The 15,589-nt window shown below is 33.2% G+C and overlaps 1 protein-coding gene across 1 annotated transcript in view; it reads right to left on the reverse strand.

Moving 5' to 3' along the window:
* Window positions 1-7,819: 7,819 nt before the first annotated feature.
* Window positions 7,820-15,589, reverse strand: part of LOC148950625 (lithocholate 6-beta-hydroxylase-like) — a 45,116-nt gene continuing 37,346 nt past the window's right edge. The window contains exon 3 of the mRNA XM_089092519.1: window positions 7,820-8,516. Coding sequence (XP_088948645.1) covers window positions 7,934-8,516 — 583 coding nt within the window. The 3' untranslated portion in view covers window positions 7,820-7,933. The remainder of the gene's footprint in view (window positions 8,517-15,589) is intronic.

Here is a 15,589-nt window from a genome sequence, read left to right on the forward strand (position 1 = left end):
TTGTCATATCTCTTTGTATAGTCAATGATACTATTTGCATTCATATTATGAAATTCACGAGTTTCAATCTGTCTATTTGAAGTAATATCACATACAATGTTTTCAAGTGGTGAATCACATTCCGTCACAGCCAAATAAAAATCGCTTGGTTTATAGTCATAGTAGGTGGTGTCGTCACAACGATTACGTATAAACCAAATTGTCTTGTTACCCCAACAGTTGAATCGTAGACCAGATTCCTCTTCCCAGAATAATTTAAATCCACGACGATACCAATCCCGTAAAAATAAACTAAAATCAAGTTTGGGATTCTTTCCAATCATAGCGGTGTAAGTATTCTCCCACTGATCACATTTATCGTAGTGACAATTGGAGCACAGGTGCCCTCTAGGATGAGAGTCACACACCTCCTCAAGACATGAATTACATCCTTTAATTTGTACTGCCTAGCATCTATGTAATTTACAAGGATTACATAATTTACACTTTTCACTATAGTCATCAATAATTGTACAATTCACACATTGATTCCAACTGCCAAGAGTGTACATGCACAATGGACATATATAGAACATTTTTCGGTTTCCAATGTCAACTCACTCACAGGTAAAACAAAACTGATCCTCTTCGTTCGATAAATTCAACGAGATGGAAATGGGGGAGAGAGGAGTAGCTATGTGAAGTTACCTCTTTCGAAAGATGGGGGAGCCATCTACATTGAATCCATTGGCAATATTTTCAAAAGTATATCCACAATATGATTCTGATTTGTTCCAATTAATATATCAATAAATTGACTATAAGCATTTGAATCACATTTTAAAAGTTTCATACAATAGTCAAATGGGGGAAAATCACTCCTCATTATATTGTCAAGTGTTCCCCGACAAGAGAATATCCTGCGTTTAAGAGATAACTCGAGAACATCATCATCCAAAATCAAATGTTTTTCCATAAACACTAGATTTGATCTAAGTCTCTCTTTCTCAAATTTATTCATTTTTCGGTCCTTTCACTCTGACTGTTGACTCTAGACTGACCCTGATTAGTTAGCTCTAACCAGAAAAGAAAGATAATATTTTCGATTTCGAAACAATTTTATTGAATAATTACAACAACAACAACAACATCAATAATACAGAGCATGTACAATCAGCGATACTGTTTATTGTCTTCAATATTTTTCACCAATGCAGTTAAAGCACAATTAAGTCTATTCATATGTGCTATATCAACCTTTGTGGCAAAACATAATTGATCCTACATTTTGAATTTTCTCAAGGATATCACATATCTTGCATATACTGCATCTCATTCCAGTCAAAGCCGTGATTCTTTCATGATTTCCACCGCAATGCTTGGTGCTCTTGTATTATTATCATCAACTCCACTATCAACTTCTAATAGGGTAAACATTCCACTCATCAACACACACACAAATATATATCCAAATGAGTAAAGTCAAACTGTTCTTCTTCTTCTCACTCTTTTTAATTCTATTCACAGAATAATAGAACTCGAGAAAAATGTCCGTCTTTATAAGCACTTCGCCGATAATATTTAACTAACTCGCTAATTGGCTGAGAAAGAGGATGTAACCGACTCGCTGATTGGCTGAGAAGGAAACACGTGATCTAACTGTTTCTCGTTATCGGATCAATAAAATTCCCAATCGATTATGCAATCAAATTCTCGGAAATTCACTTCTCCCTTGAGTCCTAGATCAATAACAATGTCCCCGTTAGAATTCAATGCGCATGTGCTACCTTCGCCCCGGAGTTATTGCACATAGAAACAACAACTAAATCGATCTCGGAAAAAGATGTCATTGAGCGATTACGCAAACTTTCTCCCTAGAGACTCTATGACCATATTGTTTCATAATTCCCCACGCTCGTGAATCAATAATTCCACCATCGATTATGTAAATCACTCCTCATGCCATTACACGTGGCCAAACAACAACAACAACAGATCGATTGACCTTGACCCCCATTAGACTCGATCGATAATCCTTGAATAAATTATGTCCCGTCAGCATTAAACTAAATTGTAGATGGCAGAACGGTGTTCGTACCGGACCTTCTGATAGGGTTCTACTTGTTCTTTCTTAGAAACTGCGTATGAATGTTTTATTTTCTAAGGTTTTTTCTACCTCCTTGAGTCTCCAAGAATAACTTTCGCGCTTGATGAACTTGTATTTGTATTGATGAATACAGTTTTATCTTATTTTAAAACAGTAAATGTTGCATGATAGCAATATATAATTTGACATATCGGACGAAAGATTTAACATTACATACTACCCTATCCGACCTCTACGAATATATTTGGTTCTCTCTTCTCAAACAATTCGATTATACGTCTTGCGCTAGGAAAAATAGAAGGGAAGTGAACGCTTGAATGTTATCGGCCCGTCTCTTACGAGGTCAGCTTTAGACCTACGCCCCGCATACCTGTCCTTCAAAGGTTTTTTTTCGTAGCTAATTACTAAAGTTTCTTCTATTTGACTCAGCCACAGGCGCTTTTGACCGCTCAACCAGTACATCAAACAGTCTGTGGTAACGAACTTTAAGTAAGGAGCGATACGGTTCAATAGTAGCCGAAACTCTAAGAAACAGAGTCTTGATAACAATAGATACATCATAAGAATCTAACTTTAATGATTATTAAAAATATGTAAAATTCATCAAATTTAATGGTACCCATCAAAAGTTAAGAGCCAGAGAAAATTTACCCAATTTTTTCAAAAAGGGTGGAAATACCCCCAAAACATCAAGTGATCTGAATGAAAATCATACCATCAGAGTCAGCATACTAGATAACGCAACTGTAGAGGTTTCAAGCTCCTATGTACAAAAATGTGGAATTTTGCAATGTGGAATTTAGCATTTTTTGTCAGAGGAAAGATCACGGATGCGTTTTTATGTTTAAGATCAGGAGAGGTTTCATTTAATCGGAAATCAAAAGTTCTAGTGCCGTTTTTAAGTGGCCAAAAATATGTAAGGGCAGCTAGCTCTCCTCCCACGCTCTCTTTTTTCTCCAAAGTCACCCGGCCAGAATTTTGAGATAGTCATTTTTTCCAGAATAGATGAACAATCTAAGAACTATGCCTTCGACGGTGATTTCTCTCCCACAGTCCCCACGGGAAGGGCTACAAGTTATGAAATTTGCCCATTGTTTACATATATTATTGGTTATTGGGAAGTATAATGATGTTTTCAAGGGGGGTTTTTCTGGTTTAGGGGAGTTGGTTACATGGGAGGATTTTTCCATGGAGGAGTTTTTCACGGGAAAAGGGAATTTTCCATGGAGGGGGAGCCGTATTTCCAAGCATCGTTTAAAAAAAAGTTTAGAAATTAAATATAAAAAAAGTTTTTCAACTGAAAGTAGGAGAGACGTTAAAACTTAAAACAAACAGAAATTATTATTTAAATGAAGGGAGTCGCCACCTCCTCTATACCTTGCTCTTTATGCTAAAGTTTCTTAGTACTTTTAAAATAGCTTTTAATTCTAATTAAAGGGCCTCTGTGATTCAGAAGTCATTCTTAAAGAATTAAGACAAAATTCGAAATTAAGCGTAAAAAGCGAGGTATTAAGGAGACGGTGTCTCCCTTCATATACATAATAATAATTTCTATTCGTTTTAACTTTTAATGTTCCTCCTTACTTTCAGTTGAAGAAACCTGTTTTATTTTTAATTTAATCATGATGCAGGAATTGTCATTTAATTCTGATTAGAAAGCTGATGTTGGATTTCAAACAAGTTGATTACTGAAAGATTTAGTTTTTTTTTACAAAATAGCTGTGATATTGCTGAATCCCAGGTAGCCTACAATTATTTTCACAATTCACTATATAAAGAATTATGCGTCTTCTTCGAGCTTAAATATAAAAAATAAGTTTTTTCAAATGAAAGTAAGGAGCAACACTAAAAACTTAAAACGAACAGAAATTATTCCTTAGATGAGGGGTTGCCGCCCTCCTCAATACCTTGCTCTTCACGCTAAAGTTTTTAGCACTTTTAAAAAAGCTTCCTACTCTAAATAAACTGCCCTTGTGTTCCAGGAGTTGCTCAGGTGAAATTGGGACAAACAGTCAAGCTTTAGCGCAAAGAGCAAGATATTAAGGAGGGAGAAACCCTCAACATACGGAATAATTTCTGTTCCTTTGGAGTTTTAATGTTGCTTCTTACTTTCAGTTGAAAAAACGTGTTTTTTTATTTAAGTTCCGATCGTTTATCAAATAATACCTTTTCAATTACGCTGAACAAAAAGGCTAGGTCAAAATTTTGATCGGACGACTTTTAAGAAGAAAGTGGCGTGAGAGGGGGGCTAGCTGCGCTCCAATCTTCTTGGTAACATAAAAAGGGCGCTAGAGCTTTTGATTTCAGATCAAATGATCCCTCTACTTTCTAATTAATTTAAATTTAAGTTTATTTTATCCTTTTTAATTTATTTAGATATTTTTTTCTTCTTTTTCTTTTTTTTGAAAAGATATGATGAGAGAGAGCCTTTTTTATTTTTAATTGATTGAGTAATTGGTTGTGAGTTAGAGGATTGCAGCGTTTTTTATCAGGCACATTGTGCCATCCCTGGGCGGTTGTTGTGTTTAATGTTTATTTTATGAGTTTCATAAATGAAATAGTGAACAGTCAATATTCTACCGATCTTCAAGGATCATTGATTCAATTCTATCAGTCCTAGGGGAAAAATGCAACAAAAACAACAAAAAACAAACCAATAAACACACATCCATGGTCTTTCTTCTGGCGAAAAATGTAAAACTCCACATTTATATATATAGGAGCTTGAAACCTCTTCCCTTTGGCGTTTTAATGCTGATCCGTACTTTCAGCTGATAAAGCTAGTTTTTTTTATTTAATTTCTGATGGTTTTTCAAATGATGCTTTTTCAACTACACTGAACAAAATGGCTAGCTCAAAATTTTCATCAGACAACTTTTGAGAAAATTTTTCAAGCCAATATATTTACCTTGTTTTTCAAGTCAAGAGACATAAGTTTCCTGTATAGGGGCTTCTGACAAGGCGGTTCTAATAGTGTACTTTTTTTTATCTGATTCTATTTTTAGGAGTTATGGATTATTGTAGATTTTACTATGGGACGTGATCGTCTCTTACTAGGTTGCTAGCTACTGCTGCAATCCGGAAAGGGGCGTGGAAGGGGATAGCTGCCCTCCAATCTTTTTAGTAACTTGAAAAGGGTACTAGAGCTTTTGATTTCCAATCAAATGGGCCCTCTAACGATCTCCTAGAATCTTTGGTTAAGTACGATTACCCCTGGAGAGAACATACAAAACAAACAAAAAACGATCACCCCTGGGGAGAACATACAAAAAAAGCACGTATCCATGATTGTTCTGCTGGCAAAAAATACGAAATTCCACATTTTTGGAGATAGAAGCTTTAAAATCTCTACAGTAAGGTTCTCTGACATGTTGAAACGGATGGTATGATTTTATCACTATTCTTCGACTTTTAGGGACTGTTTTCCCCCTTTTTCGAAAATCAGTCAAACTTTCTCAGACCTTGTAACCTTTTATGTGTAGCACAAAACTTATTGAATCTTGTATATTTGGAATCAGCATAATAAGTCAATTCTTTTGATATATTTAGTGGTATCAAAATTCCGTTTTTTTTTTATTTCGGTTACAATTGAGCCGCGTCACAGCTTGCTTACATGTCGTTACCACGAACTGTTTAATAATCTGTATGAATGTTGTTGTGTTGATCAATAACAATAATAATTAAAGGTTTTGTAAACAAATATACTGTTGTCTGTTTTGTGTATCAAACAGTTCGTGGAAACGAACTGTAAGTAAGGAGCAACCCGGCTCAATGGTAACCGAAACTCTAAAAATCGAAATTTTGATACTAATAGCTACATCAAAAGAATCAGATTTTAATACTGATTTCAAATATAAAAGTTTCATCAAGTTTAGTCTAACCTATCAAAAGTTAGGCACCTGAGAAAATTTGGCTGATTTTAGAAAAAAGGGGAAAAGACCCGCTCAAAGCTATGGAACCTTAATGAAAATCACACCATTACATTCAGCGTATAAGAGAACCCTACTGTAGATGTTTTAAGCACTTATCTACAAAAACGTGGAATTTTGTATTTTTTCACGGATCACGGATGCGTGTTGTTTGTTTTTTTTTGTTGTTTTTTTCCAGGGGTGATCGTATCGACCCAGTGCTCCGTGGTAGGCCTCCCACAATTATTTTCACAATTCACTATATAAAGAATTATGCGTCTTCTTCGAGCTTAAATATAAAAAAAAAGTTTTTTCAACTGAAAGTAATGAGCAACATTAAACCCAAAACAATCAGAAATTAATCTGTAGATGAAGGAGTTGCCCCTCTCCTCAATACCTTGATCTTGACACTAAAGTTTTTAGTACTTTTTAAAAAGCTTCCTACTCTAAATAAACTGCCCTTGTGTTCCAGGAGTTGCTCAGGTGAAATTGGGACAAACAGAATATCGTGGGAGGGCTCATTGGAACAGAAATTAAAAGTTCTAGTGCTCTTTTTAAGTGACAAAAAAAATGGAGGGTGACTAGGCCCCCTCCCACGCTCATTTTTTCTCCAAAGTTACCCGATCAAAATTTTAAGATAGCCATTTTGTTCAGCATGGTCGAAAATATGATAAATATGTCTTTTAGGATGACTTTATCCCCCAAAGTCCCCTGGGGGAGGGCTGAAAGTTATGAACTTTACCCATTGTTAACATATGGTATTGGTTATTGGGAAGTATACAGACGTTTTCAGGGGTGATTTTTTTCTGGTAGGTGGGGGTGGGGGTGGGTCGGGGGCTATATGGGAGGATCTTTCCAAGAAAGAAGTTTTCATGGGGGAAGGGACATTGCTATGAAGGGGGCACCGGATTTCCCAGCATTATTTAAGAAAAAGATTAGAAATTAAATTAAAAAAAACAAGTTTTTCAACTGAAAGTAAGGAGCAACATCAAAACTTAAAACAAACAGAAAATATTACGCATATGATTGGGTTCACCCCCTAGTCAATACCTCGCTCTTTAAGCCAAAGATTTTTAGTACTTTCATAAGAGCTATTTATTCTAATTAACGGCCTTTGTGATTAAGGGGTCATTTTTAAGAATGGGGACACAATTCGACCTTTAGCTTAAAGAGCAAGGTATTGACTAGGGGTGAACCCCCTAATATACGTATTAAAATTCTATGAATATAGAAGTTCGTTACGTAAGTTAATTCGTTAGTTACGTATATTTGTTACTAATAAAAACGTTCGTAAAAAAATTAAACAAGTTTCGAGAAAGCCATTTAACCAAATAAGAGTAAAATTAATATGTAATTTTTTAATTATTCGTGTACGGTGAGCCAAAACCAAAATCTGCATTAATTCAAAAACGTTCAAAAATTAAATAGAAAATGTCCCCTCCTAAACGCCTCGCTCTTTACGCTAAAGTTTGACTCTGTCTTACAACTCAATTTTTTTAAAACAATAAAAAAACTTTAGCGTAACGAGCGAGGCGTTGAGGAGGGGACAGCCCCTTTCATATACGGAGTAATTTCTGTTCGTTTTAAGTTTTAACATCGCTCCTTACTTTCAGTTAAAAAAACTTGTTTTTTTTATTTAATAATATTATAGGTGTTGATGAAACCATTACGGTCTTGATAAAGCTGTAGACTAGTTAATTTCAGCCTTTTCAAATTCTCACTATATTCCCGGTGTGCAAGACAGGGCTTTGCTGACCGATGCTGAACCCTTCCAAAACTAGTGGAACTTAACCATTTGTTCAAAAATTTAATCTAATGAACAAAAACAACGTTTTATATGGTTTATCGATAACATCGTATAAAACTTTAAAATAAACATTGTCGAAAAACATTTTTCAATAAAAAAAAAACATTATAGAGGTAAAAAACATCAAAGCTCCTATTCTAAAAGTTCTAGCTTTAAGAAAACGTTTCTCGGTTGTAAAACTGCTGAGAAGCCTTTAGGAAAATTAATGGGCACTTCTGTCTTCTCAGATAATTCTATCCGGAAATCCTTGATAATGGCACACAATGCTAAACGTATTTCTTCAAGCGCAAAACGCATTCCGACGCAATTTCTAGGTCCTGATCCAAAGGGCATAAATGCGTTTGGGTGTATTTTTCCTTTTTGATCAGGCGACCATCGATCTGGATCAAATTTCTCCGGGTTTGGGAAATATTGCGGGTTTCTATGAAGTGGGTAGAGTGGAATATTCACTATCATACCTTTTGGGATATGCAATTTACCATACGTAACTGCTTTGTTGCATAGACGCTCCACCCTTATGGCTGGAGGGTAGAGTCGAAGGACTTCGTTGATGATTTGATCGATATATTCGATGCGGTTAGCTACATTATGATCAAGTACTCCATTATTCTCTTCAAGCTTATTCATAACTTCTTCTCGCAACTTGTCTTGAACTTTTTGATTCAAAGCAAGACTGTACGCTGTTAATGTCAATGTTGTACCTGTAGTGTCGTACCTATAAGAAAAAATAATCGAATTTTCTTACGGTTAATGATAAAAAAAAAATTAGTTATAGCATAGTTGGAAACAGTTATCAAATAAAACTACAATGATCTTAATATCGCATATATGGTAGCTTGTGTTTGTATTAGGAGTGAAATTACACTGCTAATCCTAATAGATTTATTTTTGTTTATAAACCAAAGGTACAAAACAATGTGAGAGAACGTGAATACAGAAAGTCTACAGTTTATTCCTTATTAGTTTATCACTATTATTATTAAAAAAAAAAAAAATAATACAAGGGATAATATATTTAGCCTTTATACAGTATTATTCTTTAAAAAAAAACAAGTAATGAATGTAGTTTATTTGTAAAATTGTAAAGACACAAAGAAATACAGGTTATTTGCATATTTGATTTTCTTATCGAAAGAAAACATTTTAAAAAAACAAAGAAAAATCTTTCGAGGGTAAATATGCTCTGTCACACAAGATTCTTCATAAAAAAAGACTTCAGCACCTTTAGTTTTCTTATCTATATATTCATTTAAAAAAAAGAAGGGACGATAAATGAAATCTATATTCCAAATTACCAGAATATTTAGTTAACGTATTGTCAAAAAAGGGTTTACAATAAAAAAAAATACACACACATAAGCATTCAAAATCGCAACAATTACTCAATTCTTGATGCGCGAAGAACCGATTGAACTGAAAACTTAAGCTTCCTTTGTATGTCTAAAAGTGTGTTTCTTCTTCTAGTTTTTCTACATATTAAATATATGTCAAGTCTTTCGTCTATGGCAGTTTTAATTAAATGAAACTAAAATGCCAAGAATATGCGTTATCTGCACAATTGTTGGGGCCTCCCTTAGAACTACCCAAGATATATGCCCCCAGAAGTAAATTTCTTGACCTTTCAGCCTTTTTAATAAAAGTTGCTTCCTTAAAATTTGATTTCTTTTTAATTGGGATTATAAGGGTACCCAAAGCCACATTGGGTGTTGAACAGGTTCTGAAAGGCCATTCAACCAGTTTTACTTCTTAGAAGTAGCACCACAGTTCGCAACTTACGATCAATTGAACCCTTTTCCAATTTTCTATGATTATCCATTCTATACAATGAGGCTGGAAAAATAACGCGTGTAAACATATTGTTATTTACTAAGTCAACGTATTTGTGTTCACTATAATCTTAAATCATTGGCATTGCAAGGAGGGCTTTTCTAATAGGGAATGAGTTTGGCAAGCTACCTAAGCGTAAAAGGTATACTCCAAGGAGAAAACAATCAACGATTTAGTATTAGTATTCCCAAATACAAACTAGAACTTAAAATAAATTATAAATGATATGGTAATAGTTATAATTACCTTTTATAATTATCAAAGCATAATTCCACAATGCTTAGGTAATTATCAGAAAACTTTTACATTGGTATACAAGATTTCCGACTAATTACCGACGTTATTTAATTTAAATAACTGATACCATGAAAATAAATAAAAGTAATTCTTCTTTTTATCTGTAGTAGATATACACTAATGCTGTTCAAAATTCCCCTTTGCGACTTTATACCCTTGCAAAGCATACCGTATATCTTCAGATCTTTCTTATTCTATTAGTAGCATTAGACAACTTCCGAGTCGAGTGGGGCTTTTCTTTGAAAAAATAAGGTTGTTTAATTACCAGCATACCCTTCCAACTCTAAAGGACACATTTCAAGCAATCTTAACATCCGGCAAAATAGTGTTTCGGTAAGCACTCGCTTGATTTGGTTACTCATCAACTTTTTATAATACTGTACGAATAAAGCTTGCCGTAAGTTTACTTTACACCTATGTATACAAAACAAGTTACAAAAATCATTTACCATCGAATTTTAACATTTTTTTCTTTTTTGTTAAAAATTCTGGATTTATCTTGGCAATTACCAAAATTTTCGGTATAATCCAGTGCTTGACATTTTTTCCCGTATTAAAAATTACTTTAAGTTTTTGTTTTCGTAATAAGTAGTAGAACTTTTGACCGAGTAGCAAAAGTTATGATTTCTGTTGTGCCATAGAGGTATGATATCCTGGGGTAAAAATATTGCAGCAGGGAATTGTTGACCAAATAGTAAATATTTAAATACGATTACAAAAAAAAGATATATAAATACAATGATTTAACCCCTAACCCTAATCTCAGATATAATAAGTACCGGGAGCCCCGTGGCTTTGCGACCGGGCTCCGGGAGCCTTGGCACTTTCCAAGCGGCAGGCTTCTATATATATTCTCCTTGTCGCTTATCGCAGACAATTTGCTGTCTTTTCACACTGCAGACTTCCCATAGATATTTCATTATTAGAGCAAATCCGATTTCTAACAATGATATCTACTAAGTTTCAAACTTTTGGTTTTCTTTTTTAAGATTTTGAATTAGTGAAATCCCTTGTCGAAATATATAAAACTTGTTTAGCAATTACCAGTTTTTTGCTCTTTATGCAATTTAATGTCTTTTCATACTGGGGTCTTTTGACATATATTTGATTAGTAAAGCAAGTCCGATTTCTACTAAGCTTTAAACTTTTGGTTTTCTTTTTTAAGGTTTTTGAATTAGTGAAATCCCTTGCCGAAATATATAAAAATTGTTTAGCAATTACCAGTTTATTGCTCATTAAACAATTTAATGTAATCTTCTCCATGCATGAAAATCTTCAATTTTTCTACATAAGCGTGACGAGCGTGACAAGCTGACTAACAGTAAGAAAAAGAAAACAGTACCTTTGCGAATAGAAACTAAATATTAAATTCAAAGCACTACAATTTTAAATTGGGTACTGGTCAGTTATTGGAAACACATTTAAGAATTACACTTAGGTTTCATCCCAGAAAATTGGTTTCATAGCTACAGAAACAAGTGATGGATGGTACAATGCATTGGACTCAAACAGAATACATTGGGCTTGTATAATTTGGGCTATATATTTTCACATTAGAGGGGGGTAGGGTATGTTAGGCTGGGCTAGGTTAGGGTTGGGTTATGTTAGGTTTCCATAATTGTGTTTCAAAAGTATTATTTTATCATTATGAGTAGAATGCTAATATGGAATTTGCTTGCGCCCCTGTACCAAACAGGTTTCTGGTAGGTATATTCTGGTTTGATGGGCTTTGCATAACGTGTTATGAAGGGCAAGTTGTTCTGACGCAATTTACATGGACCAGATTTGTAGTTCATGATATACATATCTTTGTAATATTTTTGCAAAAAAGGATAATGAGATTCGCAAATTGGATGAGCGAGGATAGTACGATTTGCTTGTGAAAAACCCCGGATGAATTAGTTGAAAATAAAGTTTTAACGGACAAGTTTTTCTGACACAATTTACAGACCAGATTTCTAGTTTATATATTTTTTGATAACTTGATAGGTGATTTGAATAAAAGGAATTCAAATATTTTGTCTATGAAATAGAAGCTAACTCAATTTGCGAAAAGGTATTTCCATTTGCACAACTCTGATCTGATTTGAATTGTAGCCGACAATGAGATTTAATCACTTCTAAGCCTATTGTTACTGCGAGAGAGTTACTCAATTTACAGCTTAGTGTTAACTGACAGAATTCCAAATACGAATATTTTGAAAAGCAGACAAAAAATCGGACATTATAATCAGAATTATTTGATTAACATTTAAAAAGGGGTAATGAGATATATGATCTGTATAATACACAAGTGATGTTTGATAAGTATTGTCAATTTAAAATAGGATCTATGCATTTTTTTTTACATGGTGTTCGTTCAATTGAAAGCGAGGATTTCTGTTAAATAAATAATTCTTATATTTTTTCCGTTCAATTGAAAGCGAGGATTTCTGTTAAATAAATAATTGTTATACCTTTTAAAATAGCCTTACGGGGTTTGAGGGCCTCTGTCGTTTTATTCCGTGTGATTTTTTCTTTAAATGGTGTTCGTTCAAAAAGCGTGGATTTCTGTTAAATAAATAATTCTTATATTTTTTCCGTTCAATTGAAAGCGAGGATTTCTGTTAAATAAATAATTCTTATACCTTTTAAAATAGCTTTACGGGGTTTGAGGGGCTCTGTCGTTTTATTCCGTGTGATTTTTTCTTAACACGGTGTTCGTTCAAAAAGCGAGGATTTCTGTTAAATAAATAATTCTTGTACTTTTAAAATAGCTTTACGGGGGGTTTGAGAGACTCTGTGTAAATATTTATCGGGGTTTTATTTTTTCTGTTCAATTATTTTCAGTGTAAGCTAATATAATTACCACATTCTTTTATTCTAACTTAACTTGTAGGAACAGAGTTTCGGTTACTATTGAGCCTTACATGCCTGAAATCATGAATTAGAATATTTAATTAGCTGTTTGGGTTTTCAGACATAGTTTTTTAGATGTTCATGGGTGTTAGGTTCCCGGAGGGTTTTATGACTCCTCCCTCCAATGAATTCAGATGGTTTTAGGACTCATCGCCCTAGCCATAACTCAATTAAACATTGAGCGAAGATATAAAAGTTTGATGAAGTATTTTTCTACTTAACAACTACATTAATAACTTCCAAGATGATAGGACTGTATGACACAGAATTTATCAGTTACCGAGAGTTCAATGACTCCTCCCCGCAATGACTTCCAGGGGTTTTATGAGTCCCCCCCACAATGAATTCAGATGGTTTTAGGACTCATCCCCCTAGCCATAACTCCATTCAACCTTGAGCGAATATATAAAAGTTTGATGAAGTATTTTTCTACTTAACAACTGCATTAATAACTTCCAAGATGATATGACTGTATGACACTGAATTTATCAGTTTGAAAAATCATCTTGCGGTGTTACATTTGAATGTGCATTTTTATTATTGTCTTTGGAACTCGAAGAAATTGACTGTTATCACTAGATAGTGAACGATAATATGTTTGAGTATGATAAAAGCTTGTGGAGTACTACATTACGTCATATAAACAGACTGGGATTCTACGATAGAGTAATACCACCACTTAATAATGCTGGTCGAGAACTGAGAAATGTTCAGGAGGAAGTCAGTGAAATTTGCAGCTTTTTCGGGGTTGAAGCGCTCTACGTAAAGGGAAATGTACCTACAGATAAAGTTTTAATTCAAAAGTGTGACCCTAGGATTCCACTTTTCAATCTAGAAGAGTTTAAGTGTCCTAAATTTGTAGGGGGTTATCGCCGTCCTGAAGACGAGGTTAGGTTCTTCGCACAGTGGATACCTAAGAACATACCTGATCGTGATAAATCCATAATACATGTTAAAAAATATTATATATCATGGGACCATCGTTTGTGGATGTTTAAGAGTGAACTCTAATTACTATTTTTATGTAAACATTTGTTGTTGTTTTTTTCAAAAAAAAAAATATGTTAGTACATTTAATCAATAAAAATCTTTAATCTTAAACCGTCTTTATTATTTAGAATAGTTATATTGTAATCAAGTAACAAACTCTTTCCTGAAGTCACCTCTTGGATACACAATGCAGAAACTTCATTTAAGAAACTATGAAAAAATTATAAGTAAGTAAGTAACAAATTCTTTCTTGAAGTCACCTCTTGGATACACAATACAGAAATTTTCATTAAAGAAATTATGAAAGAATTGTAAGTAAGTAGCAAATTCTTTCTTGAACTCACCTGCTGGATAAACAAAGACATTTCGTTCAAGAAATTATGACAAAATTCTAAGTAAGTAACAAACTCTTTATTGTTTACATGACTTAGATAAACGATGTAGAAATTTGATTCAAGAAATTATGAAAAATTTCTCAGTAAGTAACAATTTCTTTCTTGAAGTCAACTCTTGGATACACAATAAGGAAATTTCATTCAAGAAATTATGAAAATATTTGTAAGTAATTAACAAACTCTTTATTGATTTCACCTCTTGGATATACAGTACCGATACTTCATTAAAGAAATTATGAAAAAATCGCAAGTAAGTAACTTTTTTTTCTCTTTATCACAAACAATTTTCACTTAGCTACATGATGTAGAAATTTAATTCAAGAAATTATTAAAAAATTCTCAGTAAGTAACAATTTCTTTCTTGAAGTCAACTCTTGGATACACAATACGGAAATTTCATTCAAGAAATTATGAAAATATTTGTAAGTAAGTAACAAACTCTTTATTGATTTCACCTCTTTGATATACAGTACAGATACTTCATTCAAGAAATTCTGAAAAAATCCCAAGTAAGAAACTTTTTTTTCTCTTTATCACAAACAATTTTCACTTAGCTACATGATGTAGAAATTTAATTCAAGAAATTATTAAAAAATTCTCAGTAAGTAACAATTTCTTTCTTGAAGTCAACTCTTGGATATACAGTACGGAAATTTCATTCAAGAAATTATGGAAAAATTGGAACTAAGTAGCAAATTCTTTCTTGAATTCACCTGTTGGATAAACAAAAAGACATTTCGTTCAAGAAATTATGACAAAATTCTAAGAAAGTAACAAACTCTTTATTGTTTTCACGAGTTAGATATACGATGTAGAAATTAAATTCAAGAAATTACGAAAAAATTCTCAGTCTAAGTAGCAAATTCTTTCTTGAATTCACCTGTTGGATAAACAAAAAGACATTTCGTTCAAGAAATTATGAAAAAATTCTAAGTAAGTAACAAACTCTTTATTGTTTTCTCGAGTTAGATATACGATGTAGAAATTAAATTCAAGAAATTATGAAAAAATTCTCAGTAAGTAACCGTTTCTTTCTCGAAGTCAACTCTTGGATAAACAATACGGAAATTTCATTCAAGAAATTATGAAAATATTTGTAAGTAAGTAACAAACTCTTTATTGATTTCACATCTTGGATATACAGTACAGAGTCTTCATTCGAGAAATTATGAAAAAATCGTGGCTATCTAACTTTATTTTCTCTTCATCACAAACAATTTACACTTAGCTACACGACTTAGAAATTTAATTCAAGAAAATATGAAAAAATTCTAAGTAAGTAACAATTTCTTTCTCGAATACAACTATTTGATACACAATACTGAAATTTCATTCAATAAATTATAAAAATATTTGTAAGTAAGTAACAAGCTCTTTATTG

Source organism: Artemia sp. Qi Xiang Cuo, chromosome 7, assembly GCF_049724085.1.
Source record: "Artemia sp. Qi Xiang Cuo chromosome 7, ASM4972408v1, whole genome shotgun sequence".
NCBI lineage: Eukaryota > Metazoa > Arthropoda > Branchiopoda > Anostraca > Artemiidae > Artemia > Artemia sp. Qi Xiang Cuo.